The 26,860-nt window shown below is 37.8% G+C and overlaps 1 protein-coding gene across 2 annotated transcripts in view; it reads right to left on the bottom strand.

The window, feature by feature from the left end:
• The window catches only part of TOX (thymocyte selection associated high mobility group box), a 218,967-nt gene that overhangs the window by 84,531 nt on the left and 107,576 nt on the right, over positions 1-26,860 (bottom strand). For both annotated transcript variants that reach the window (XM_085313560.1, XM_085313561.1), the window contains exons 2-3: positions 20,619-20,684; positions 5,166-5,408 (exon numbers count right to left, since the gene is read on the bottom strand). In XM_085313560.1, the coding sequence (XP_085169686.1) occupies positions 5,166-5,408; positions 20,619-20,684 (309 nt within the window). The remainder of the gene's footprint in view (positions 1-5,165; positions 5,409-20,618; positions 20,685-26,860) is intronic.

Genomic DNA, 26,860 nt, shown 5'->3' with positions numbered 1-26,860 from the left:
TCTGCTTTTCTTCACTGTTAGAGTGCTACATTTTGTTTAAGATATTACTCTCTCATGGGCTGCGTATCTAAAAATTATAATTCATGAAAAAGTATAATGTAATTGTTCAGGCTTTGATGAATTGGGGCATAATGTTAAATAATTATTCATTCCCTTTATTCTTCTGTCAAAGTGTGCAAAAAAAGCTTTTTATTGCTTTTTTTTATATAAGGACATGAGCCTTTGTGACATGCATTTTATTTTAAACTAATGCTACTATTATTCCACATCTGAATAATTATAGCTGACATCATCTGCTATTCAGTGTCCTAGAAGATCTTTAGCACTAGTCCACTGTTACATATTTTATGCATTACATGAAATAAAATACCTCAAGATTTTGAAAATATTTATTTTAAAAACAGCAATGAAATTGTCTGCAATCACATTTTCTGCTCTGCTTTGAAAACAGCATTATTCAATATGCCAGTGGTCTTTTCCATAAGAGCGACATATTAGAAATTCATGCTGCTCTAATATATCTGAATTCGTTGATGTACTGCACTCCCAATAGACCTAAAGAAACATTTTTGCTTCAGTTTCATATGTCCTGCACATTACCTACTGATGTGGTGGCTGTCAAAACAGTTGTACAGTAGCCTTTGAATTCAAAGTGTGCCTTGACTGTATACTAAAAATGACAATAAACCAAAGTATATACGTTATGCTGGCTTTTGTTGCCAGCACAAACAGAGCATTTGGGAAATAAATCCCCTGATTTTATTGCCTTTTAACTTCTTTTCCAGTTCAAACTTCAAAACAGGAATTTGAAGCATTCAGAGAAATTGAAATAAATCTCTTATTTCTTTCTTATTTTTTTCTATAGTATACTATCATTTTTAAAAAAGATCAGCACAAGGATTATAAATGAAAGCATTCCAAAATAGTTTTGTTTTTTTTTTTCCTTTGTATGAAAAAACAGTACTGTGATTTTTAACCCTGGTTTCTTGGGGAAAAAAAACAATCATCTATAGGATATAGTACAGATGCTAGAGCGCCTATAATTTTGTTGATGAAATAAACACACAATAAAACTCATTTTATACAACATATCCAAAAACATTTTTACAGCTAAATGCACATTCTCCTAGGGATTGTATAGATCACATTTATTCGCAAATGTAGGAAGGGTACTTTTGGCAGTTCTTGGAACATCTCCGTAAAATTCACGCAAGCGGAGAAGTGCGGGCAGGTCAAGACCCAACTGAAACTGAACCAAACCTACATGGATTGACCTTCAACTGTAATATAYGGGGAAAAGGTCCTTTCTCATAATATAGAAACAAACATACCTACAGTGCTATCAATGCCTCTTTATTACACATTTATTGTATTTATACCTAATCTATTTAAGAAGCAGGAATAGAAGCTAAGTGCATTTTGAAAGAGGACTTAAKAACATTCCCACATATGAACCACCACACCAGGGCTGGACTGTGTTGTCGTACTCAGGCTCTACATAAATTCTGTATCCCTCCACGGCTCCTGAACCCCCAATACTGCTACAATACCATATACAATGAACATCTAAAGAAATCTGCATATGACAGCACTGTATAAATGCATATGTGCATGTGTGTGTGTGTGCAGGCGTATGATGCCTAATGGGAAGATAGGAATGCACAAAAGTAACAGTCAAGATACGAACTGACAGAACAGTGAGAAAGAGAAATCTTGGTGTTTTTTTCTTCTYTTCTCTTTTAATATTGAGGATACAATGAGAACTTAAATCAATCTAAAAAACTTCAAAGGAGGCTAATTCCAAATTTAAGTGTCAGCTACAGTAAATGCCAATGGGAAATTTTCATCTCCCAGCACTGTAAAATTTTTCAGAAAGAGAATTCTCACAATGTAAAAGACCTGCAAGAAGCTGATTCCTAATAAGAAGCTAGTGGTGGGTTCTTACTGTGTGTGTTTAAGCACTTCTACAGAGGAAAATTCTTACAGAGCTTGGGGCAAATCCTGCAATCCTTACTCAGAGGGATTTCATCTGATGGTTAGAGAGAGAGCCTCACAGTATGAAACCAGGACTTCTAATGGGGGGAGTTTTGAAGGAGTACTTTTAAGAGGGCTAAATCCTTAATCTTCACTCTGTCCAAAATCATAGCAATCCTTTTCTGAAACGACCTGGCAGTTGAGATGCAAAAGAAGTGCTACACTCATGTACAAACTATTTTCCTACTTTGTTTTTGATCTTATTGTGCCTCTCTGCCATTTGGCTGGCGTTAATTAATGCACTGTATGCAAAAAAAAAANAAAAAAAAAAAAAAAAAAAAAAAAAAATCAATCAGAGCTGTTCTAACAGAAAATGTAGATATAATACCAACAAACTGGCTAAAAGGAAATGTACTGGAAGTAAAAATAAATCAAGCAAATTCAATCAGATTCACATTGCACTAAAGAATTCACCCAATAGAAGTAAAATTTGCTGAAGRTGTCAAATTAATTAGGGGCAGAGAACAGCCAACAGATTCATTTCTAAGAATAATTTTTCTAAAAATATTCATTAGTGCCCTGAAAAATGAAGCAAGACACATGGTTTCCAAATATGTTAAGTGATAGTTGATATACTAGAAATTATATGGAACCAAGAGTTAAGATAGATAGGAGAAACTTATATATTATTTTCCATGGAGCCAATATACAAGTGATTTAAGCAAATACTTGTTAAATGGATCAGAGTTTGATGAGATACTAAAAAGGAAACCTAGAGATGAGTAATAGCAAGAGAATACAGTCATACTGAAAAAAAAAATGTAAAAATGTTCTGGATTATAAAGAATAGAGAGCTTGTTTCAAAGCTAAATAATGCTAACTCTGCAAAAACCTCTGTCTTTTTTTCATCAATGGAAGGCCAAAAGGACAACTGTTCACTGAAAAAGTCACTGGATWCACTGAAGAATTAACTTAAATTTTCTCCCTCAATTCCTCAGCAAATTCAAATCAGAGCACCTATACTGCAAAATAGTATTTGAGCTGTGCAAARTCATGGTGTTAACACCCTACTAGTTGTGCTAACTTGAGAGGTAGCTTAATAGCTTGACAGATAAGCCAGCTTCAGTTAAAAGTACTGCTAGTTAAGAGGCCCTCTTATGTGTAACAGGTATGCAAGTTAGGGATAACAGTTGACTTAGCCTGTGATGCTTCAACGATCCTGCTTTATTTATTGAATGAATCCTGAGAAACGACTGCTTAAATTTAGTGCTTCTTTACTTCCTCCTATGCATATTTCCTTGAGTTCTGATTTTGATTTTTTCTGATCTACACTAAGTCCCCATAGCAAAATTGCCTAGATATATTATTAAGCTTTTTCTGTATTCGCCCTTGATCCAATAATTCACTGTGATGATCTACTAACTCTCAGGGCCCTTTGTTCAGAGATCTTTGCAAGAGGTTAATGTGGAACATCAGAGATTAAAAGAATGCATAGTTTCTGAGCCATAATCATGGTTCAAAAGAGGTCAGTTCAATGAAATATTGCTCGTCTTTCCTGGAGTGCCAAGGGTGTCTCTTACTTCTTCAGGGCTTTTCATAGTTCTGATTCGTAGATCCCTACACAAGATTTAGCTCATGTTCTTTACTGTAAGCCATCAGCTTTGCAGCAATGCAAGCAAAATTCAAAGCATTTCCATAACATATATTTATATTTCTGTAYGAAAAACTGCCTCTTCCCCCTCTCCTCCCATTACTGAACATAACCTCTGGGTCAGATCCTGACCTCAAACACAAAGCCTGCAACATCCTAGTAAATCAATGACAACTAAGCAGCACACAAGAAGCCAAGACTAGCCCCCCTGCAGTACAGCTTGTTGAAGATCCTCAGAGGGAATGTGGAGCTCCTTGAAATCAAGGCAGTTTGGTTTTAATTAAGTTACAATGAAGTCCTGTGACAAGGCAGATTTTTGTTGTAAACTAACTGGTTTTCTGCCAACTCAYATCAGTTCTTTGGCTACTAAGGCTTCCAAGTCCCTGGCTCTTGGGTAGTTAGCTTGACGGGTCAACAGAGAGCCGAGCCTAGACTCCTCAGCCACAAACCTCGATATTCTGCCCCAGCTTCCCTCACAAGCTCCCAGTCCTGATTTCATTTTAGGCAATGTGATGCAGACGTAAGAAGCTGAAGTCTAAATAAACTCAATTCCTAAATACAGAGCCCTGCCAGCTGGGACATAGTTCTCTACGCGTCTAATTCTTCTGGTGACAAGTCGAGAACCTTTGATCTCTAGAATGGCAGATCCTTAACTATGACTTTCTGGGTCTGTAGCTCTTGGTGGCCCACCTAGCAGTCTGAAATGAAGCATACCCATCCACGGCCAGGCTAATGCACCAGGATGGTGCAGCMCTGTCCTCTGCAACAGGATTTTTCACTCTTTGGTCTAGAGTTCTACAATGAGGCAAAATAATGACCTCTTCTGTAAAACAGTCTTGTCTGGAGCGGGTATGTAAAAAGTATACTAATCACTTGTAGAGCCCACTTGAAAACTAAACATGTAAAGGAGCTCTGCAGTCATTGCAAGCAATTTAACATTCAAAGAAATGATTTATAATATCAGGCTTCCCGAGATTACAACCATAATGACTATCTGACAGACTTTATAAGCAAATTGTCCAGTCATTACAATTGGATTGTGGCTGGCTAAGGACTGGGAACTGTAAAAAGACTCTAGGATTTGGCCTAGAATCAGAAATAACATTTGCTGTTTTCCAAACGTGCAGTAAACATGAAAGGAGATATTAAATTTTTGTACATCTCTCAGTATATGCAAATTAGAATGGAAAGAGCCTCATAAGAAAAACACAAAACAACAACCATCTGGATCCCAGTCCTGCTCCAGCAGAAGTCAAAGTCCTGGGCCTCCTTTTGTCTTTACTTGCAGCCATCTACACCAGAAAAAGCAGTTCTGCTCAAGTCGGTGGACAAAATCCTTGCTCTCAGGATTTCAACTGTAAAACTCAGACCACCTACAATGGGAGGAGGATTTCACCACTCTGAAGCAAAACTGAGAGCAGGCCCACTCCAAGACTTCAGCCATTCACGTGCTGGCTCCCTCCGAGCCTTTCAAGCAGGTTAGCATATCTGCATTTTCTCAACTTAAAGTAATACGAAAAGAAAGACTGAAAATGCTTACCACAGACAGTGAATTCGAAAGCAGTGTGCCATCTTGGCCAAGCATGTTGGAAACTGTAATTTCAGGTAGATCCATGTTTTGTGGGTGGAAGGGAAGCAGGCCATTGTGGTTCATTGGATGACACAGCGAGTGGTACCCAGACTCGATCTCATTCAAGTGCACCAGTGAGTGGTCAGGTAATGACGGAGGAGTTATAGGAGGTATGTTAAAATCTTCGCTTTCGAGACTTGGGCCAGGGAAAGACTGAAAGAAAAATACAGAAAGTGCTACAAATCATATAAAAAATGAACAACAATAATAAAAGTCACACAAAACAAACAACCCCCCCTCCCAGCTCATATACTTCCAAGTGGTAGCTTCAATCTAGCAAAGAGAATATTTTAAACACCCATGAATTATAACAGAGGAGTTTCACCATTATGTATGGAATAAAAAAGTGCCTCTAAGGCATAAGAGCCTCTGGTAGTTCCACAGCTTCCATTAGAGAGAGATTTTTTTAAAGAAGCTGAATTCAAACAGATTTCAATGGTCCTATTAAAATTTTCCAAGAGTGTTCATCTAGCTGAACACCTTTTTCATGGGAATTGTGGAAAAGGGAATACAATTTATAAAATTAACATTGGCTCAAAATGTTTCATAAGACTCCCTGCTACTCAGATCAAAAATTATGCAGAGAAGAAGAAAGACATTGCTTTTTGGCTTACAGGAGAACTATGCATTTGTTCTCTTGCAAAGGAAAACAAATAAATACAGAAATACTATATACTTTGTATGGATATACTTTATATGTTTAAAAATACAATTAGAATATCTCAAAAAGATGGGTTTTTTCCTTTCTTTCCCTATAAACTCTACCATACATATATTCATCTAAATGACTTATTCCACGAAGCAACTGCTTAGTCTTTTGTTGTCCGTTGCTGTTAAGCCATCCAACTCAATCTGATCCAAGGAAAAGCCACAGGCAAAGTCAGAGTAATGCACCAAGGTGGATAATTGCTATTATTTATCTACAGTCTTTCTACAGCAGATGGGCTCACTTGGGCAGGGGGGAGAATAAGGGTGGGTACACTTATATTTCTTAAAGGAAAAAGGTGAAGAGTGCAAGTCAGGGGATCCAAATSAAGAGGTAAGAGGGATCAGCTACAGCGGTTCAGTCAGACCGTAAGCCGCCTCTGCTTTTGGGAGAAGAGCTACTGTTCTCAACTGCTTTGCAAACCATCAGTCTTAGCACATCCCACACCCACAGTTGCAAAGTTTGTCACACGTAAAAACTAGCTCCACCCGTCCTGCTCCTCTTCTGAAACACAGTCCTGCCACCTCTGTTAATTCTGGAACTGTAAAGATGTAAATATATTCTGTTCATGCAAAGCACCTTTAGGAAATATGGGAATGAGGGCATAATTTTAAAGGGGGATATGTTTTCCTCAGCATGAGTTTGCAAACGGAGGGTAGTACAGTGCACGAATTCGTGCAGAAGGGTGAGGGAAGAATCAATGCCCAATTAGAAACCAAGGGGTTTTTCATTATTCATCATAGTAATACTGTCCTCCCCAGTGCCTGAGGTTACTCTCCTCTGTGAGAGCATGGAAATAAAAACTTTAAATCAGACCAACAACAAACAGCGTTACACGTTTGTGGTGAGTTGCCAAACACAGCGGAAGCTACTCCAGTGCCCGCTGCCCTGGTTTTGATTGCTTTGCTCGTTTCCCGACTCTGTTAGGGAATATCTTAGTAGGAAATAGGACAAGCAAAAGTCAAATCCCAATGAACGAAAGCAGCAGGGACATGAAAAGGGCTGGCGGGACTATCACCACACTTCCACGTGAGGACTGAATCTCTGCCCCTATCCTGCCGCTGCGTTTCTCACCTCTGACGCAGCAGTTTGGTCTTCCCCTGCCCCTACTCTTTGCTTCACGGGAAGATTTTTAAGGCAAATTTTCCCCTGCTTTTACGTATCATGTTGCAGCCACGATGCAGTGGAGACATCGCCAAGGGAGGAAATACATACAGTAAAAAATACACCGYCACTAAATAAGAGAGGAGACATACCCATGTTAAAGAAAACATAATATTTATTCAGCCACAGTGTATAAGCTGTGTAAGACTAAATAAAATATTATTTAAAAATAGATAGTTGGCTAGTTACTATCGTATTAGATAGATGATGAGAAGAAAGGTCTGTAAAGAGTCAGCTTCAGGTCCAATACCACAGTAACAAATATTGAGGAGGAACAGAAATGAAGAAAATGACAAGACTCAAAATGCTGTTCTGGACCAGCACTGTCCCACATGCTGTATAAATAGATTTGTTTACTGTATTCCTTGTAGGCTGAGATCCCTATAGTTTACATCTACCAGAAAGATTCATGAGCTGTGAAATTTAGTTGCTCAACATTATCTTCTCCACCATCCCAAAAGTTTCATGGCCTCAAAAGAGTTTTCTCTCCCATGATTTTGCAGGTACAAATCCAACATTTGCTTTCTCTCTATCTCTCACTGTTCTATAGTGAAAATAACTTGTGCTGCATCTTTGCTGAATCAAAAAGTTCCTGCTCAACACCTTCTAGAGGAGGAAAAGTTGCTGAGAGACCTGGCCTCCTACTGTCCTGAAGTAAGAATAGGATAAGGATCTGGATTAAAGAAGTGRGGACTTCAACTTGGAGTTGCTGCTGAAAGCAAATATTCCTAAACCAAATATTAATAGACTAGCTGTGCACATGCCACAAATCTTGAGGTATACAGCAAATTTGCTATCTTATTTGTATACCCTTATTGCATGCCAAATGTTGAGAGTCTAGCTTTTGCTTTAGKTAGACTTTGATTTGCTGTGTTTCAAATATATCTTTATCTAGTAACACTTCCAAAATGCTGGAAACAATTGAATTGCCATTAGGACATTAACTTCACTTATTAAAATGGAAATAAAACATTAGCGTCATAAAATTCCACAACCCAAATCTGTACTTGCATCACGTGTAGGTATATACTAATTACACTATATATGTTATATATATGGGCTAAGCATTTTAAATATGAGGTTACCCTCTAATATTTAAAAAAACGCACACCATCGTTATTGCTTGCAAAACTTCTAGAGTGTATTTGATCCCAAATCACCCAACACATAATTGTCAATTACAYTTAAATAAGTTTCTTGAAATAGTAAGACTGTAGCAAAGGTAATAAAATGTCATAACGCATAATTTATGTGGAATTAATCACACACTCTAGTAAATATAATCCTGTCATATTATGGCAGTGGCTGAACAACATAGTTACACAGCACTAGTACTTTCTATAATTCCTACAATGTCTTTTTTTTTTTTTTTTGCCTTTTTAAAGAAAAAGACAAATAAACTATTTGACTATTTCAACAAAGTTAGCAGAAACCAGTCCACATGCTAATGGAAGACAGGTGTTTGTAAGCATCTGAGGAGGACCCTGTTCACCTATCATTTTCTAGCCAATTTGGTATTGCTATATTTAGTACATGTACCTGTGGTTCCTAAACTAAGCTACTCCRTTAGTAACATGAGAGTACTCCAGTTTGGCCTGTCCACACACATAAYAACTCAGTCTACTGGCAAATCAGAAAGTAGTAGTCCTATAAATATTTGCAGTAAGCCCAGCATATCCCAGAAACAAGGCTGCAGCACATGCATGGGGAAAGTGGAAGTGAGGAACAGGTTCTGTGCTTGTCCTTCCCACAGCAGGTGCAAGCTTCAGTGCCCACTGCTCCTACCTTCCCCTAAGCTGCGGCCATCTTCCCCCTCACCATGGGGAAAGGCTCCTCTTGATGTGAGGGCATTGCTGGCAACGGGCATGGGTAATATGACCACTCTGCTGGAACATAATGTTATTTTCTTCCACAAAAGTTTGGGGGAACTCCAGTGTAAGACCAGGTCCAAGGTTTCACTGCAGCATAAGGTCCCACCCCCACACCAGTCATCACTCTGTCCCTATCCCGGGCTTTTCTACAACATGTCTTCTTCCAGCCCACTTCCATTTATCCAGAATTTCTAATGAAAGCAGCAATCTACCACCAAAAGCATTAGGGATGGCTACACTGCCTGTATCCAATTACAGTTAATAAGTACAGCTCATACGTATTAATAATACATGTGGCCTGTAGCTTCAGCTCTCTTAGGTTTTTCTTGGGGGTGGGGAGCAGGGTTAGAGTCTTTTTACCCTCCCTAGGGTTTTTTCTTTCATAGTTGGCTTTGCATCACCACAATTTTACTCTACGCAGAAAGACAAGACATGAATAGATACTTTTCATTCTACTGGTCACAGAAACACTAGCAAACTCTCCTTTTCACTTTTGAATTGAAAGAGTAGCAGTAAATGTTTTATTTGCCTTACCACAGAGCTGCCAGGAACTTTGCCAGCGGTTTTGCCTTCATCAGATGACTGGGAGTGGGTGAAGTGTTTAGCAGCTCTTTATTCTAGGGGAACTTCCTACATTTCTGTTACATTTCAGAAAGTCCTTTACAAAGTAACATCATTAAACCCACTGGAAGGCATTGAACAGATGCAGGCTTTAATTTTACTTTATTACAAAGAGGATTTTCATTACATCTGAATTTATTATAAGCAGATTTGAATATACTTCAGATGGGAGTAACACAGTGGAAACCTCACAACTGAGCAACCTTGAATTTGGGCTGTTCACAGATTTGAACCTAGCTTCTTCAGTCAAGGGTGGCCCCTAAATCTAAAGGATAATATTCTGTGTTTCTAGTTAAATATTTGTGACAATTCTGCCCCAGATGATGGAAACTTCAGAAAGAAGATGATATTTGAGACATCCACCCTGAGATCAAGAGATCTTATCATTTGTATCACCTTAGCCTATAATTTTATGAGAAATGCTTTCCAGAATAAACTGATACTAACACTAAACCCTGATTCACAGTCCACCCAAAGTCTGAGCTTTTGTTCCTGAACTATGACCTTGTTGGTCTCCTCCAATTTATCTTTTATGCCACTTACCCTGGCCAAACCCAGCAACAAGCTGGGGAAGGTTGGTGGACAGGAGGGGGGTCATATGTCAAAGGGCAGTTTTGTACTTCAGCATCACATAACTCAACTAAGCATCCTGCTATGAAGATCAGTAATAACACTAACATAATATTGTATTCTTATTCTGTGGAACCCAGAGATGTTGTTTCTAGAATAAAATGGGAAATGCTTGTACAACCTGACTGCATAAGAACTGAGGAAAAAGGAATAAGAAGGAAAAAAATAAAGTCCTTCTCCATAAATAATCTACAGTGATGAATGCGTATTTGCCAGCAAAACTTATCTATGTTTCTAAAATTAAAAAAAAAMCCCAAAACTTTTAAAACTAAGCAGAGTAGGGAAACCAAAGCATATACCACAGACAGACTGACCACAAGAGGAAGCAAGCCTTCAAATATCCAACATAAATCCCTTTGGAAAGAGTAGAACCATTACTATATGATAGCACAAAAGATAAGTCTAATGCATTAAGTAAGTCGAATTCATGTGCTCAGTGGCTGCATCGGTCACCATGCATACACTCAAAAGAATCTGGTACTAGCAGTAATTCCTTAAAAGTTTGGAATTTGCCTATAGATATTTAATTTAAATGAAGTGAATGGCACTTCCAACTATATAGAGCGTATCTTAATTTTTCATTTGCACCAAGGCTCTTGCATCCGAACAGTGGAAGGATGCCAGTTTTTAAAAGATAGATGCTTCAGGCTGTCTCCTCCTCTATTATTGAACACATCGTTACATAACTGAAATAGTTATGAAWTGAGAGTAATGTAAAAACAATGAGCTCATTAGGAGAGGAAAAACAGCAGTGTGCCGTACGCACATTTGAAAGTTAGGATAATSTATTTGACAGCAGATATTTCTAGGAGTTTTAATAGGATCAACCTTATCTCAAATTTCTAAACAGAGGACCTTCAGAAGCAAGCGTTTTTCAGCTTCTTTTGTCTCTGCATGAACAAGGCTTGATAGCTGGAGACTGTAATGCATTACTGTGGAAACCTTCGGTCTGTTACATAAATCATCTTAACGCTCAGCAAGAATTGTCCAACAGTGCCATTGATATGTTCAAGTCAATGATCCTGCAAACAATTTTTTTTGTGTTTCTTCATACGGTAGACAACAGCAATAAATCATATTCGTTTAAAAACACACAATATACTAATTTATCAGGCAACGGCTATCAAAAATATATTACAGGGGAAGGTATAACTTTTTTTTTTCTATTGTGTTAATCAATTTCTCTAATTTACATTAGGTAAAGGGTAAAGCCTCAAGCAAAACATTAATTTTCCAGTACCAGATGAATTCTATTTTCAAGAAGGAGAATGTGCTGACAATAATATTATTGATTTAAAATAATCACACTTTCAAAGCTAACAGAATTACGTAAAAGAGCAGCACTTTTTAAAGATTCCACTCCATAGAGCCTCTTTTCATTAATTACATTAATTTTATATAGACATTATAGGAGTTTTCTTGGGAATGTGTTTTCAATGAATGTTTTAAATTGCAATACATTCTAAAAAAGAGAATGAGTAGAAGCACAAATATTATAAAAGATTGCAAGATATGGGTTTTGCCAACACCAGTACTATAATCAAAGCATAGAAAGCCCCTTACTGACAAAGACCCAGCTGTGCAGCTTTTCTATTTAGAAAGTTCAAGTAAATCCTAAGGAGAAGTGCACATCTTTTTTTTAGGATTACTGAGAAAATCCCTRAAGGAACTCCTTAGGAAAACTCAASAGGCATCAGCACAGGTGGGGCATCCTTAGGCTGCAGCCCAGCGTTCCCACGCTCACCTGCCCCATAATCGGCCTTCCTCAGTATGCCCGCAGCAGGGGCCCGAGGGCCGCTGTTGTTAGACATCCTTTTCACCCTTTTTGCCTGAAAAGAAAGGCACTAGGTTCCTGAAAGTGCGTGGCCATCCCTAATAGCACAGTCTCCAAAAAGAGCAGCACCGGGGGTAAGTCAGTAGCACCCTTAGGTAAACACAGCTCCGGCTAGTCTGGGGTCTTAGGGATGCTGAACGGAGCGGGAAGAGAGTTTTCTAGCAGGGTACTTCCTAAAGAGGAGCAGAACAGCTTCTACTCTTCAGAGCTACTGTTTCACTCTGTTTACAGATCTGCACAGAAAAACATTCACTAGATTTTTTTTTGCAATGATAAAAGCAAGAGTTTTTAATAATTATTATTGTAACAAAAGCTAAGATTCTTGAGTTCCCTTGGGATTCTACGTGACAGTTTTTGGTCTGCACTATACTACAGTCAGTATCACCTATGGTATAATCTCCAACTTAATATTATATTTTTTTTAACTGGAGATAAAAAGCATATTAAAAATAAGGCCTTCTCTGCAAAATACACCAAATTATGCTCACCACAAAGCACTGGGTAATAAAACCAGCAATATGCATATTTAACAAGCAGAATTTAACTTAAAAAAAGAGGAGTCAAATCTTTACAAACCGTGCTGCTTGAAAATACAGATGATACACCACATTTAACCTGTCAGAAGCCTCATTAGCATCATAGACTCTAAACCAGCAATCAAGACAGTGCGCTCTTCATATGTTTACATTTTTAAATGCTCTTAAAATAGCAGTAGTATAGATTTACATTTAAGTATTTCTCTTTGGGGCGCAAATATTCTGTTCACCTTTCCAGAWCCCCTTAAATAGACCTCTGTCACCTAAAGATGTAATAATGTTGCATACAGGACAGACAGTGAGCAAGGACAGAGAATCTCCTCATCTGTTTTTTCTTCTTGTTCTTCTCCTCTTCACCTAGAAAAGCTCCGGAGCAATGGATTGCTCTCCAGGTCTCAGAAGGGCAGCGGGTGCTACCCACAGCATACCTCTCCTAAACCTAATTCTTCTGGTTTTACTTTTGTTTAAGCCTGTGCCAATCACAAGAAAACTTGAAAGCTTAAGGCTATGAATATTCGCAATTCATATCAGCGGTCCCACCAACTTTAATAGCTAGATTCGGAACACAAGGTTTTACAGCAACAAGGCCAAGGAAGGCGCAGTGCGTGAATGAGTAAAAATTATTCATGCGAGTAAAACCGGCAGGATCTGGCCCTCTGTTAATAAAGTGTCATGTAAGCAGTAAGACTGCTGAGACCTCAGTAATAAGCTCAATCGTACTAATATCATACCAACTATCAGCAGTGTAGTACCTATTAAGATGTTTTTATAAACTGCAAGAAATATGTGAGCCATTACAAGATATAATTCTGAAAAACAGACTTCTATGTAAGAAGCCAATTTAAGAGGAAAACAACATAAACAATAGTAACTTGTGTGCTCAAGTGAAGCATCTTTTTAATTTTGAGTAATGAAGATGTCAAGCCAAATGCTAGAGTAGTTTAACTTAATTAGGTGGCCTATTTTTCCAGGCAGCCTTTCATTTCCCATTGAAAACGCAGCTTGTATGCAAGGCAACAAGAGCAATTTTGTCTGTAATGAATACCTCTGGGACTCCGCAGAGCGATCATTTGAATGTTACATTGAAGACTGGTTTGAGTAACTAGTTTGGGCTTGTTGAGATGCCAGGCTTCGCGAACCCAACCAGATGAATCAAAGCGTGGCATCTTATCGGTTTATTAGGTTAGAGGGCAAGAGGGCAAACCGAGTCGACTGCGGCAGCCTTTGCCAAAAGGGACACTATAATAGTAATTGGTCTAATTTGTAGTTCAGATTCATGTAACTCTTACAGACGTTTTATGGACCAAAAAAGTTCATTTTAGATGAAGCTCAGTTGAAAAATACTGCCTTTAACATTTCCCATGGTTTAGTCTCATAATTTATCCACACTGCTGACCTGTAGAGTTTCCTGGAAAGGAAACTACATAACTAAAATATACAATGTCTATAATCTGTTTTCACATGCTAAAAAAGTTGTACGTGAAGAGGGAAACATCTTTGAAGGATTTTTTTACACTAGTTGCTCATTAAACAGAAAGTTCTCACGTCACACACAGCATTTTCTCTTGTGATATGGGGAAAAGTACCTCTAGCTTTTGAACAGAGAATTTATCATTTGATGATTGATTTTCTGTTTACCTTTTTCATGGTCAAATAACAGCTTTTGTTATTTTTACTTCATTGATTTGTGGTGAGCCTGTCACTGAAGTTGCTATCGTCCTGATGCCACTAGGACAAGATGCAGTGTTTACATTACTTCCCTCCCATCAGCAGCTATTAAGAAAAATACTTTTAACTGATGCATGGGATCATTTTGCATATAACATGGCCACATTCACAATTTTAGAATGACTCCCACAATATCTGACATTTACCTATAAAGCCCCAAACTACTGGAGCAGGTATTTACCCTCAAACTATTGCTTTCATCAAGAAGCTTTTAGCCCTCATGGTTGTAAAGAAAATATAAGTACAAGAATAAGTGCCAGAAGATGAATTTAAGGATGAAAAATTTGTAATACTTGCCAAAGTTTCTGATATGATGTCAATTTTACAGATCCATGCTAGGACTTTTGAAGGCTGGAGAGGGACACTTGTTTATACAACTCCTAATCATGGGTGTGTTTGCTTAAAATCCTTAGGGAAAAGATTTTGCTTTCTTTAATGATCTGCAGCATGTGGTATAGAACAGCCACTAATCGAAAGAAATATTAAGTAAAAACATGTTTAACTAAAGTCACTCATTTTTCAAAGACAAGCAGGGTCATATACGTTTGTTCTTGTTTGAAGTACAAGTGTAGTACTGACTGAGTATAGCCTAAATTCATTTTTTGTAAAGGAGGGTAAAAGTATTTTAGCTGAATTGTCTTTGCTGTGAAATTTCAAAAATCTCTTAATTGCAGGCCAACAAACTGTAAATTTGACTAGTTCATTTAGTTATTTTAGTTGAAAGTTGAAGCATTTGATTACACAAAAATAATTACAGAAAAAATTAAAGATAAACTCTATCCTTGAATATGTACACAGTGTATGTGCATTCCATATGCCTTTTGCACTAAAGCCAAAGACATTCATGCATACCTATATATAACATATTACATTTAATTGCTCATCTGGAATACGAAAAAACATGAAAAACCTGGCTTGTGTTTTCCTCTTCCTGTCATTTCATTTGTCATGATATTTAAACTTTTTTTTTTTTTTTTTTTTTTTTTTTTTTTTGGAAAGTAGTAGGCTACTTTGGAGAAATAGAGGAGAGAGAAGTGATCTCTCTTTTGCTGATGCACTATTTCTGTAATTAAAAGATCGTGGTCCAGGAATAGGAATGTGAAATATGGTCCAAGCCAGCCATGAACAGCTGTCAACCACCAAACTGTGTTACTCTCTTAGTGAGGAGTAATCTCTGACCTACTGAAAAAAAGGCTTACTAACTTTTGAGCAGAAATGCTTTGATTTTGCACTCCAGGGCAGTATATACCTTAGAACCGCACTGGACCAATGTACCCCTGAAAACTCAGCTATGGCTGCTTGGACAGGGACATGGAGTGGTGAGAGGCAGCTTTGCACTGGGCTTCACTCAGTGAAGCAGATGGTGGCAATGACAATAACTTACTGGTGAGATATGGAGTTGGGGACAGGTAGACCTGAAGACAAATCTATGGTCATGGGAATATGGCTACAAGGGGCAGCAATACCAATAACATGAAAAATCTCTTTGCAGAATGTGTATGTCATCCTAGCCCATTTTACTCTAAGAGCTGAACAGCACCAAACAGTCTTGATAGCCATGGTGACCACTGTGTAAAGGGGGATGGATATGTATTTTCCACAGTTGTCACTGGCATATTTCTGGAAGGGAGAAAAATATCCTCTCTATGCAACCAGTATTCCTCCCTCCACCTCTGGTAACTCTTCTCTTCCCACTGAAGCCACGTAGGCATTGCCCCCGATCAACTCCAGCTCCATTCTCCTCCCTTCCCTTTGGAGCTCATAGAGGATTTGGGAGCTGGATTTGTTATGTTTGATATTTACCAGGCCTACGAAAGGCTAAAAAAGTGCCAAAGCTCTGTGCAACAGAGTCCTGAATTACATTCTGTACTGTTACTAGGAAGAAATGTAAAATAAACAATATAATTTTATCCTGTGCTGCACGTGGCCCACAAATTACAGGAGGAGGAATTACACGAAGAACAATTCATCTCCAGCATTCCAATTATAGGTGTAGGAAGAAAACAATATATTTGTGAGAATTTGAAATGCAGAGCAGTTGGCATAGTTTTATTTTAAAATTATAAATATTTTCAGATTGAAGTGCAATTAGTAGTGAAAATGTCATGTAGTTTTACTATGTATGTTTGTTAATATGGCTGGTATAACTCATTTAGGAGGTTCCTGCAGTGCAGAGTACTGTACTACATATATCATAACCAAAAATACAGTACTTACACATATATATAWAATATACATACAGACAACAATGCCAAACAGCCTTTTGGGACAGTCTAAAAGAATATCATTAATTTTCACTGTATACTTACACTTCTGGCTTAGTTCCAGCACTGGCTTTCTGTAAAAATCATTTCAAGTATAGAATTATGCTATTTGCTTGCAGCAACATCACAGGAACAGTAGTGAGCCATATGTTGCTACTTAGCAACTTAGTCTATAAGTCCCAAAGCATGTACTGATTTGAAAATTGAAGAGAAATGATAATTGTTGAGGGATGCTGTGAGGCAACTTGTCTTGGATTACCAAGCTATGCAGATGTTTGATGTTATAGTTTTGTTCCYTTATCTATATATTTTTCATGTTCAATGTCTGAGCTTTTATTTATGTTAGCCTAAAGGGAATGAATTGAAAAATTTAGGAAATTTAGGAAAAACCCTTAATACAAGGTGATGTTTTTCTGAATATGAGCAGTTTTCAGTAAACAAAAGAAACTGAAGAGGAAAGTTCAGCTTTAAGACAAACTGAAATATTTTTGATATCTAGATGTTTTATTTTGTTCTGTACCACACATTACTTCACTGCCCTTAAATTTCTTGAAATGCTAGACTCTAAGGAAAAGTTAGAAGGCAAAACAAGCACAAAGTTAGAAGACAAAGGAACATGTCAGCAGACATTAGCCCCACATACTGCAGTCACAAACTCCTAAAGACACCTTACTGGAAACTTCTGGCTCTCTGCTGTTCTGARCTATGGCCCAGTCTACCCAGCCACCTCCCAGCTAAGTTGGGTCAGACTGAAATCAGAAAATGATGCTCAGGTCTGACCCAGTCAGCACGACCAGAGTGCACATAAAACTTTCTGATAGGACCATGCATCTCCAACCATGTAGGATTCACGGTTTAGATAGTAGACGTGCATCCAGCCAGGAGACGGGAGAACTGAACTCACTGCTCGTTCTGACAGGACTCAAACCTGTATCTCAGATCTTGCATTAAAAAAGCCAAATTATTGGGGGAAGGAGAGGATGAGCTTGTGCTCCTCTCATTGAAGTCACGCAACTGCACATTAAAAAAATAAGGCTTTTGAGGAGAGATGGAAAATGGAAACAGGAGAAAACTGTTGATTAGCGACTAGGCTTTCATCTTGGAGAAAACATTTTCTCATTTCTTCTTTTGGAATTATTTGTTTCACACTCAGTACAAATGAGTGAAAAGTGAACTAATAGACCTGAGAACAGGGACCAGAATATATGGCTCCCTTTCCTCTTCTCTCCTTCCYCAATAAGTTACTGAGTCTTCCACACTCCTATTTGTAGGGAGCTGAATCTTGTATTCTTCCTGTATAGCGATCCAGCTTYAACAAGCAGAATAAGCAGTGTTCAAATAGTAGCCAGGYCACCACTTTTTGGTGACCACAGTGTTTATATCTGAGATAGGAACTCTGCCCTCAYTACAGCCAGTGAAGACCTAACCAGCACGGTCAGTGGAGAACTGCTCACCCATTTTAAGGAATCACAGCCACCTACATCAGCAACAGCTCCTGAAAGGCTTTTCTTGCAGTCCCAGTGTCAGCTATCTAAACAAGAGAGGCCCTTTCTCCTGTATTCCTTTGACTGGCAGGTCCACACTAGGGTAGTGTGTGTGTTTGCTTTTGTTTTTTCTTTTGTTTCCCCTTTTAAGGGCTTATGGCCTTTCATGCATATTCACTYAAACCACTGCAACGGCTTAAGGCTTCTCCAGCACCAGAAGAGATGACAGTAATGACATGGAGCATGCAGCAGTCCAAGGCTGCTGGCTTCTCTCAACTGGCACCAGACACAGTGTGACCTACATGGCTCCACTTCCTGCCCACCTGGTAGAGAAATGTTCTCTTCTCCATTCAGCCAGCTCTCCTCTGTGTTTGGTAATGATCTAAACTACTTAGGCTGTGTGTTAAACTAGCTTTTACCATAAGTAAAAGCCTTGGAGAGAGAGTTTAGACACAGACATCTGGGTTTTGAATTCCACCTGAAAGCCAGAGACCAAAGAGCTAGGGTTTGCCATAACCAGCTTTTACATATGTAAGTCCTTTGCCAGTTCCAGCTCTTAGTAACGGTTCAGACTTTTCTGTCATCTTTGAATTTGGAAATGTCACATTTGATAGRTTATTTTCCTTGAAGACAAAGTCATTTGCACTTAAAATATCTAGGCCCAGATCTTTTAAAGGTACTTTAAGCACCTTACATCCACTAAAATCAGTGAGTATTAGATGCATAAATATCTCCAAGGATCCGGATCTTGTTAGCAAATGTAGAAACCACATAAAAGATTAAAACTTACATTCTTAATTTTTCAATATGCCACTTGAATTATTTAAACTACATGCATACACAGTACAAAAATATCAACAGAAGAAAAATAATTCTGATGTATAATGTGGATTTGCAATTCTTTATTCAAAACTATTTAAGACAGACACAATGATTCTCTGAAAGGTAGCAGCTGCCTTATAACAGCAATCATTCACAGAGTTTGTATTTCTACTGTTTCAAACAAATTCAATTAGCCCTTGCACTTCAAAACCCTTAAGGCATAAATGAGATGATACTAGGCTGCTTTAATCTAATAGTAATACTAAAACTTGTCAGTACAGTTTTTGGATTAATGGTTAGAGAAAAATTAATAATATAATTTTTCATTTTTTAATCAAACAGTTCTATTCTAAACTACCTCTGGAACTGGAGGGTTCTTAGCTGAATAAGTTAAGACACACACAAATCTTAAATGTAAAGTACAGTTGGTCTCTGAAGGTATTTCAGAATAACTTCAGCACAAGAGTGGGACGCCCATGGTGGAACATTATTTAAAGATGTCTTTCTTGACTGAACAATATCCTTCATCTTACAAAAACAATCCTTAAAGAATAAACTTGTACTTCCCCATCCCTAGATGAACTTGTGCTACACAGTATACATTATAATTAGGTAGATAATCATGACTATCTAAAAACCCTACTTCAYGAGGGCATTTAGCTTTGAAAGTATTATCTGTTTCCAAAGCTGTTGATTCCTAAATTACATCCCACTCATCTGCATACAATAACTACGCATGCAAACTCATTTCCCACCTAATGAGGGATCGTCACATAATCCCACTGGTCCTGTCTGAAAGTGGTATGTCAGATTGGCCATTGCTGTGGCTGAGATAGTGTGCCACCTAGGCCACAAATCTGATCTTTTATAGCAATTTTTATGACACAAGATAATCTAATTGACCTGTACCACCATCACTTACTAACATGGAATTGAACTGACTGAAACATGCGAAATAAATTAAAATTTTTTCTCTGAATATAACTGCAGCAGCACAAATCTCACTAATATTTTTTTTTTTAAAAAAATATATATGTCATTAAAATCTTTCAGTCTTAGAAATCTACAGTGATTTAGGGTTCAGGTAGAAAGGAGAAAGATTTTTAAATGTACATCTAATGTCCCAATTCAGTAAATAAAGCTCCCCCAAAGAGGAAGGACTCAAGAATACCTATAAAGAGTCCACACAACATTAAGCCTTTTGGGCTGCAAGCTACCAAAGACTGAATCATTTCCCTAACCCTGCTGCTAATGGTCTAATATTGGCAATGTTCCTCAGCCATACGATTTGTGTTAAAAATGCAATTCTTCAACTACAACTGGCCTAAGAGTGATAATTAAAGCTATTTGTGACATGTGTAGCTTATAATGATTAACTTGTCTGTAGTCAGATAAACAAATAACCTGCACCTGTAAAGACTTTATTTCCTGAAGGTAAAACAACTGTTTAGGAAAGATCATGCTGGCAAAACAGCTGCTTGCATTCTGGAGAGGAAACAAGGTAGTATCTTTCAACAAACGCCAACTCTGGTGTTTTATCAGCTCTATCTCATTAACTGGAAACAAGGCTTAAATGCTTTGTTTATAAATTATGATTATTCTTGATTGCAGCAGTTACTGATAGTGCCACTCATTTGCAATGCAACTCTTTGAATTTGTTTAATTACAATTTGAAACAAGGCAGAGAAGATTAATTAACCCACCTGGCTGGCTGGCACATAGTCCTGGCTCGGCTCTGTCATACTCATATACATGTTCTCACCGTCAAACTGCAAACAAAATAACAGTAAACATTCAGCAAACTTGAATATTTTTCTGCACTGACTGAAAAAAGCAGTCACCATAAAATAATATTACAGCCTGGTTTTAGAGACTTGTAATTGCATGTGTGCATCTTGTCTTTGATGTTCCTGTTGTCATCCTTATTGACCCTGGATGTCAGTGATTCGGAGTAATTAGCGCTCTAGTAATTACAGCTAGCAAGCAAGAAATGAATGGTTTCCTTTCATCTGCAATCTGTTTTAAAACAAAATGGCTCATTTTGTGCACCATGTACACATATTGCTGTTGGTTGTAATGAAGTACTAAGTGAATTGTACTGTTACTGAGAAAAGGAAGATGAGAATGGAAAATGCACTAAAATGCATCTTAATGGATTCCAACTTTAGCTTTTGAGCAGAAGAGTTGAGATTTCAGAACAAATTAAATCCCCTCCCACTGAAATGGTCCCATATCAGAAGCTAAGAAGAATACATTTCCAGACAGCTTCCAGACATCTGACTGCATAGAACAGTATACTCCCTGACTGTATGGTGTAAGAGGATAGTTTGCTTGATGTGTGAATAAAATAAACATTCAGAATCAGAACTGCAAAACCACCCTTCTGCAAATGATAAACACCATTCTACTATACAAAATAATATCTCTTTCCCTTTTTCTCCTCTCATTAAAGTAAGAAATAACAGAGATGTGACAGAAAAGCATTGATTAAAAACTGGAGGTCTACATGGTGAAAAACTGTCAGAGTTGAAGTCTCATCCTGTATCAACACAAAAAAGTATAAAACTACTGCTTTCTTACGCAATCTAGAAAATGCACCTACAGAAGTAACTTACAGTCCTGGTATCCATTCAGGAGGTAGAGAAAATCTTTTCAAACCTTTCCAACAGGAATGAACAGCAGCAGAGATTCCTACACACTCCCCCCACCCCCAGTCAACAACCAATAATTTCCAGCTGCTATGAGGTCTGTTTGAAATAACTTTCACCTGACCCCTCCTCCTGTGCATGCTTAGAGTGACATATTTTGGAAATGAGCCATTATTTTTGGTGATGTGGTGGGATTTTAAGAAATCCTCGACACTGAGCTTGCTCTGCTTCTGCAGATGGTGGTAGTGAAATTCTCGTGAACGTTTCTATTCCAGGGTTGAGCTTTTTCTGAATATCCTACCTAYGAGGTGCACTATATTCAGCTAGACTGAGGTGGACAAAGTCAAACCTTGGCTTTGGCACAGAGCTCTCCCAACTTTTGCTGAGGCAGCTGAAAAGGTTTCAACCTCCAGCTGTTCTTCCTCTCCCTCTGCCAGAGGCTACTAGCCTTGTAATAGTAGCTGTAAAAATGAGCATGTGCCAGCTCCTGGCATCCCAGCTGATGGTGCACCTCTTATAGCCAGAGTTATTTAATAGACAGTCACAGCCTCTCTGTCACAACTCCTCATTTCATGGGAAAGATAGGATTATGCCACAGGCACAGAACTGCCAAAGCAAGTGTAACATTTCCAAAGTTTGATAAAAGAGGGCTAGCTGGATTAGTCCTTAAAAACAGGGATTGACGAGCCTTTTGTTTATTTACTGTCCCCCATTTAAAGCTGCCATTTCTATGAGCATCCTCATTCAAGAATGTTCTTATTTATTACCAAAGTGGAGTTTAGAGAAAAATTTTCCAGATTGTTTGAAGGTCAAGGCATTGTTTCTTCTACTCAAATGGAGAAATGAAATTCTGAAGAGAGATTTCACAGCCTATAGTTGGCACTCTGATGTAAGGCCTACACGAGTTCAACTTATTTAGCTAGTTACAGAAAAGGTTGAAAGGTATCTTGATCACTGTGATTGGTACTTACACCCAGGAAAGATGGCTGATAGCAAGATGTCAACCATCCCAACAGTGGTATAGTGAGATCTAATGCTAAAAAATGGAAGTGACAGAAATTCAGCTTTCAAATATGATGTAAGTTTCTACTTCAGAAGGAGAAAGTGAAGAAGCATTGTATCAACAGCAAAGTCATCTTTTGGGGGAATTTTTAAAATGAATTTGGAAATGTCTTGTGGAAAAGATGCAATCTATATCATATTTATGATAAACTATAGGCTCAGGGTAGGCTGGGTACAATGGTACTATCTTCCCTGGAAACTTCAACCTTGCAAGTCTCTCATTCTGAATTTCTCTCATATATATGTTCATATATATGTACATATATATATATGTATATTTGCTGCATTATATTACAAAGGTTGTTATAACTTAAATCTCATGTTATACATCTTTAGTTTGTTCACTTGCAGTGAACATGAAAAAATTTCTTTCCTTTGCTGCATATTGGCAGTCCAGGATTATTTTAATTCATTTTGCTTTCCCATAAAACCTTAAACTGTGGCTTGAGAAAAGAATCTTAATGATCATCTTTAAGATAATTCGCTCTTTTGGATGTTTTTTACCTGTCCTTGCACCTAAGCTAATAGTTGCCTCAATTACCAAATCTGCATTCAGAAAATAATTTCTTTAAGATCATGTTTCCATGGATCTTGGAATTTTCTTAGATCATCTTCCTGCCTAATCAGTTCCTTGCTCCTAATGGTGCCTCTGGCTATGGTATGATTTTGGATCTCAGCCTTCCTGGTTCTTTACTTGTGGCTCTCCACTTAGTTTTGAAATGATTCTGTTCTAGGGTCTGTTAGGGTCAATGCTCAGAAAAATATATTGATGCATAATGTCCATAAAATCTGAGTGACCTGTTAACATCTACAAATAACCAGTAGCTTTTGATCTATTACTTGATTTCTTCAATACTCAAACATGGAGTTTAGTCACTGCAATGTTTTCCCTTTCTGCTTGTTAGAAGTATGTGTAATATATTGTATAGTTCAGCAAGATTGGATGGAATGTGCATTTTTGTAGTCCTTATATATGCAGGATGCAGGCTGTAACATATTAGCCAACACTAACACTGTTATGTTATTAACTGTACTACATTTACAGCTATATAAATTATCTGCCCTCAGTCTACTGCAGGCTAGTACATAGGTGTCCCTAGGACATCTGAGGTGGGCCTTCAAAATAACTGTAAAACTGAATGCCAAAGCATATACACATGCAGCTCCTACAGCAGATGTTGTCAGAAGCCAGCTCCTGAAAGATCACAGTGTTTACTCTAATGTTTATAAAATAGGGAAATTAGGATTTGTGTAAACCACACACACACACAAAAATGTTTACCACAATGCTGGGTTGTTTATTCATCATCCCCTGTGCCAGCTATCAAACAAGAGTGGAGTACACATGACCCATCTATTCCACTCCACCCCCTCCAAAAAGAGCATGTAAGATTTGAATAGCAAAAAAGAAGTTCAGAAACACTGACACAGTGTTCTATAGCCATGCCCCACCAAAGGCAACCATCCCATATCGACACAATAGAGAAAATGCCAATAATTTGATCAGCTCAGAAGTCCTACTACAAGGAGCTTTTATGACCTCTTTTTTTCCTATGTGTAGCAGCAGCTTGCAAAACAAGCCCCTAAGCCCCAGGAATCAATGTTCTCTTCAGTACTGAATCATTTCACCTTTTCATATACTGCTTTGTAACACGCATGCTCTGCAGTATAACATCTTTCAACGATTCTCCTCCAGAATAGCTTAACTCATAAGATAGCCAACTTGAATTTAGCTTTACGAGTAAGCTGGCTTACACAGCCAGCTGCTTATCCAAGCAATTTATCCAAGGTCAGATAGCGAGTCAACAGAAAGTAGATATGACCCCAAGACTCTTCCAGCCAGAAGATTTTTCTTCCAGGTTACACCCTATACCTCTAAAATTGTCTTATTTTACTTACTATCCTAGACCTACAAGAACCTTATAGTTGCTAAACTTCCCTGCCACTCACTGTGCTTGACTACAAGCAAACAAACTGTGAAGATGCACAAGCATCGTGTAATATGTGGGCGACTCATCCAAACAGAACAGATGAAATGCAAAGAAAGGCAGTTAACTGAACTGGCTTTCATGAACCTATATATGATGCATATATATCATATGACACATATCTACAGCTTTCACAATGTGTCTCCAAAATCCTTCAGTATCATTAAGGACAGATTTCAAAATCTTTCATTTTAATCTATTAAAAGTGAATGCTAATACAATATTCTGATGTGTGATAGTAACTACTCTTGACAACATTTCTTTCCGTATTAAAGTGTAACTGCATGAGAAGTTTGGGTTAGAGGAAACTAAGAATATGACTCCATTCTAATATAAAAAGATATGTAACAGGGAGATGTTTTTAATATATATTCAGAACTGCATTACATTATTTAAATAATTATTATAAATAAAACATATAGGCATGGCCAGTTAGAATTTCCATTGTGGGGTAACCCTTTTTCAGACAAGTTATAACTTTCAGCAAGCAACATGCACAAACTAGCTAAGTGCTRTTATAAAATGGAAATTATAATTTACTTATGTAAGTTAGGAATATGATTACATAAACACACTGTCTGACTGCTATTGATGCGGGAGCTATGACAGAGTTCTGCAAATACCCAGGCTGGTACAGCTGTTTAATCAGGCATGGGTCTACCAAAGAATCCGAAGTTGGTTTTTATCACCCAATAGTGCAGCATGACATCTGAGTAACATGATGGACTTATGCCCATGAAGCCTATTTTCACTTTCTTACTTAGGCTGCAGCCAACTTTGCCAGCACTTACAATGATGATTATGAAGTAGCAAAGCTTGCAAGCACTATATTTTTTATTCATTCTTTATATGTTTTTTAAAATGAACATGTCAGTTTTATGATGAGAAAAAACTTTACATGGACTATGTCACAAAGACATTGTAATCGTGTTGCATAAAAACAATTACAGAGCAACATTTTCCATGGTGACAGCAGCTCAAGGAAGCTTCATTAAAGCCCACATACAGAAGAATCTGAAAGACAAAAGGGAAGGTACAACAAGGCAGAAAAAAACTAGAAGAGGTTGAAAGCTGAGGGGGATCATTGGAAACAGAAGGCTTACGTACACTGCTAACTCTGTGTATGTATACTGTGATTATAAATGCACTGACATACCTGTGCTAGCTAGGTAACTAGTTCAGATGGCAACTGCCATAAGGAAGCATAGGTTCAGCCACGTATCCTGCCCCTGCCACACGCTAGCTTTCTCTGTGCAAGCCACTCTGTCTTCATTGCTAGGGACACCTGTGCTATCCGGATTAGTGTGAGAACAAATTTTCTCCTGTCTGTTTATCTCTGGCTTGAATTCCTTGCTACCCCACAGTTTTTGCTATGGTTGAGAGATGTGAAGGGGTTTTGCTGTTTTTACCTTTTTTTTCATCCACAGTTTTCATCTCCTTAGGGGACCGTGTGTTTGCCCTCTCTTTGTATACATAGATGTGCCTTAAGTTCTGCAGGCATAGTTATGTCAGCTAAGAGAGAAAAAGAATCAAGCACAAGGATCCTTGAGCTGATGCTGAGCTCAACTTTTCCTAGTTTATGATGAAAAGCAGCACAATGTGATCTACATCTTGTGCAAAAGCCATGCAGGCAGAGTAGCATGATGCATACTAGAGCAACGGCTTTTGAATCCAAAACAGGTTTGGGGCAGGGGAAGGGTGCAACTTGGGACACTGTTTTGTGAACAACTGTATCTGAGCAGAAATCTCCTGAAATGGAGAGAGATTAAAGGAGAAGAAGCAAGGGGAGAGTTCATCAAATTGTTAAGAGCTGCTGTATTTAATAGGTTCAGCTCTTGAGTAAAAGCATTTGGATCCATCATCTCAATTTCTTCAAAGTATGTTACAGATCTTCAAAGCCTGTGTTATTAATCATATAATCTAAATACAAATTTCTCCAACCTTAGATTGGAGATGGAAATTAGATTTAAATCTAAACTTTAGCTGCACCTTTTAACCAGTTTAACTAGCTTTGACAAAGCTCCAGCACATTTTATTGTGCTTTATTTTAAGAAAATGTTGGAATAATGTTGTATAAAAAGATTATTTATTTCTAGCGATTTATACATCATCTTAGTGCTTACAGCTTATAGATATTATTTATAACTTACATTATTTAAAAGCCACTAATCCTAAAAAGCTTTAAAACTAGGTAATTTTGTTTATTTGAAATCAAATGCCAGGAGTGGACATTGTCTCAGGTTGCTT

The sequence above is a fragment of the Rhea americana genome, unplaced genomic scaffold (genome assembly GCF_003343005.1).
Source record: "Rhea americana isolate MKP2758 unplaced genomic scaffold, rheAme1 scaffold_39, whole genome shotgun sequence".
Classification (NCBI taxonomy): Eukaryota; Metazoa; Chordata; class Aves; order Rheiformes; family Rheidae; genus Rhea; species Rhea americana.
Note: the sequence above shows the minus strand (reverse complement) of the source record. Positions and strands in the feature narration are given on the sequence as shown.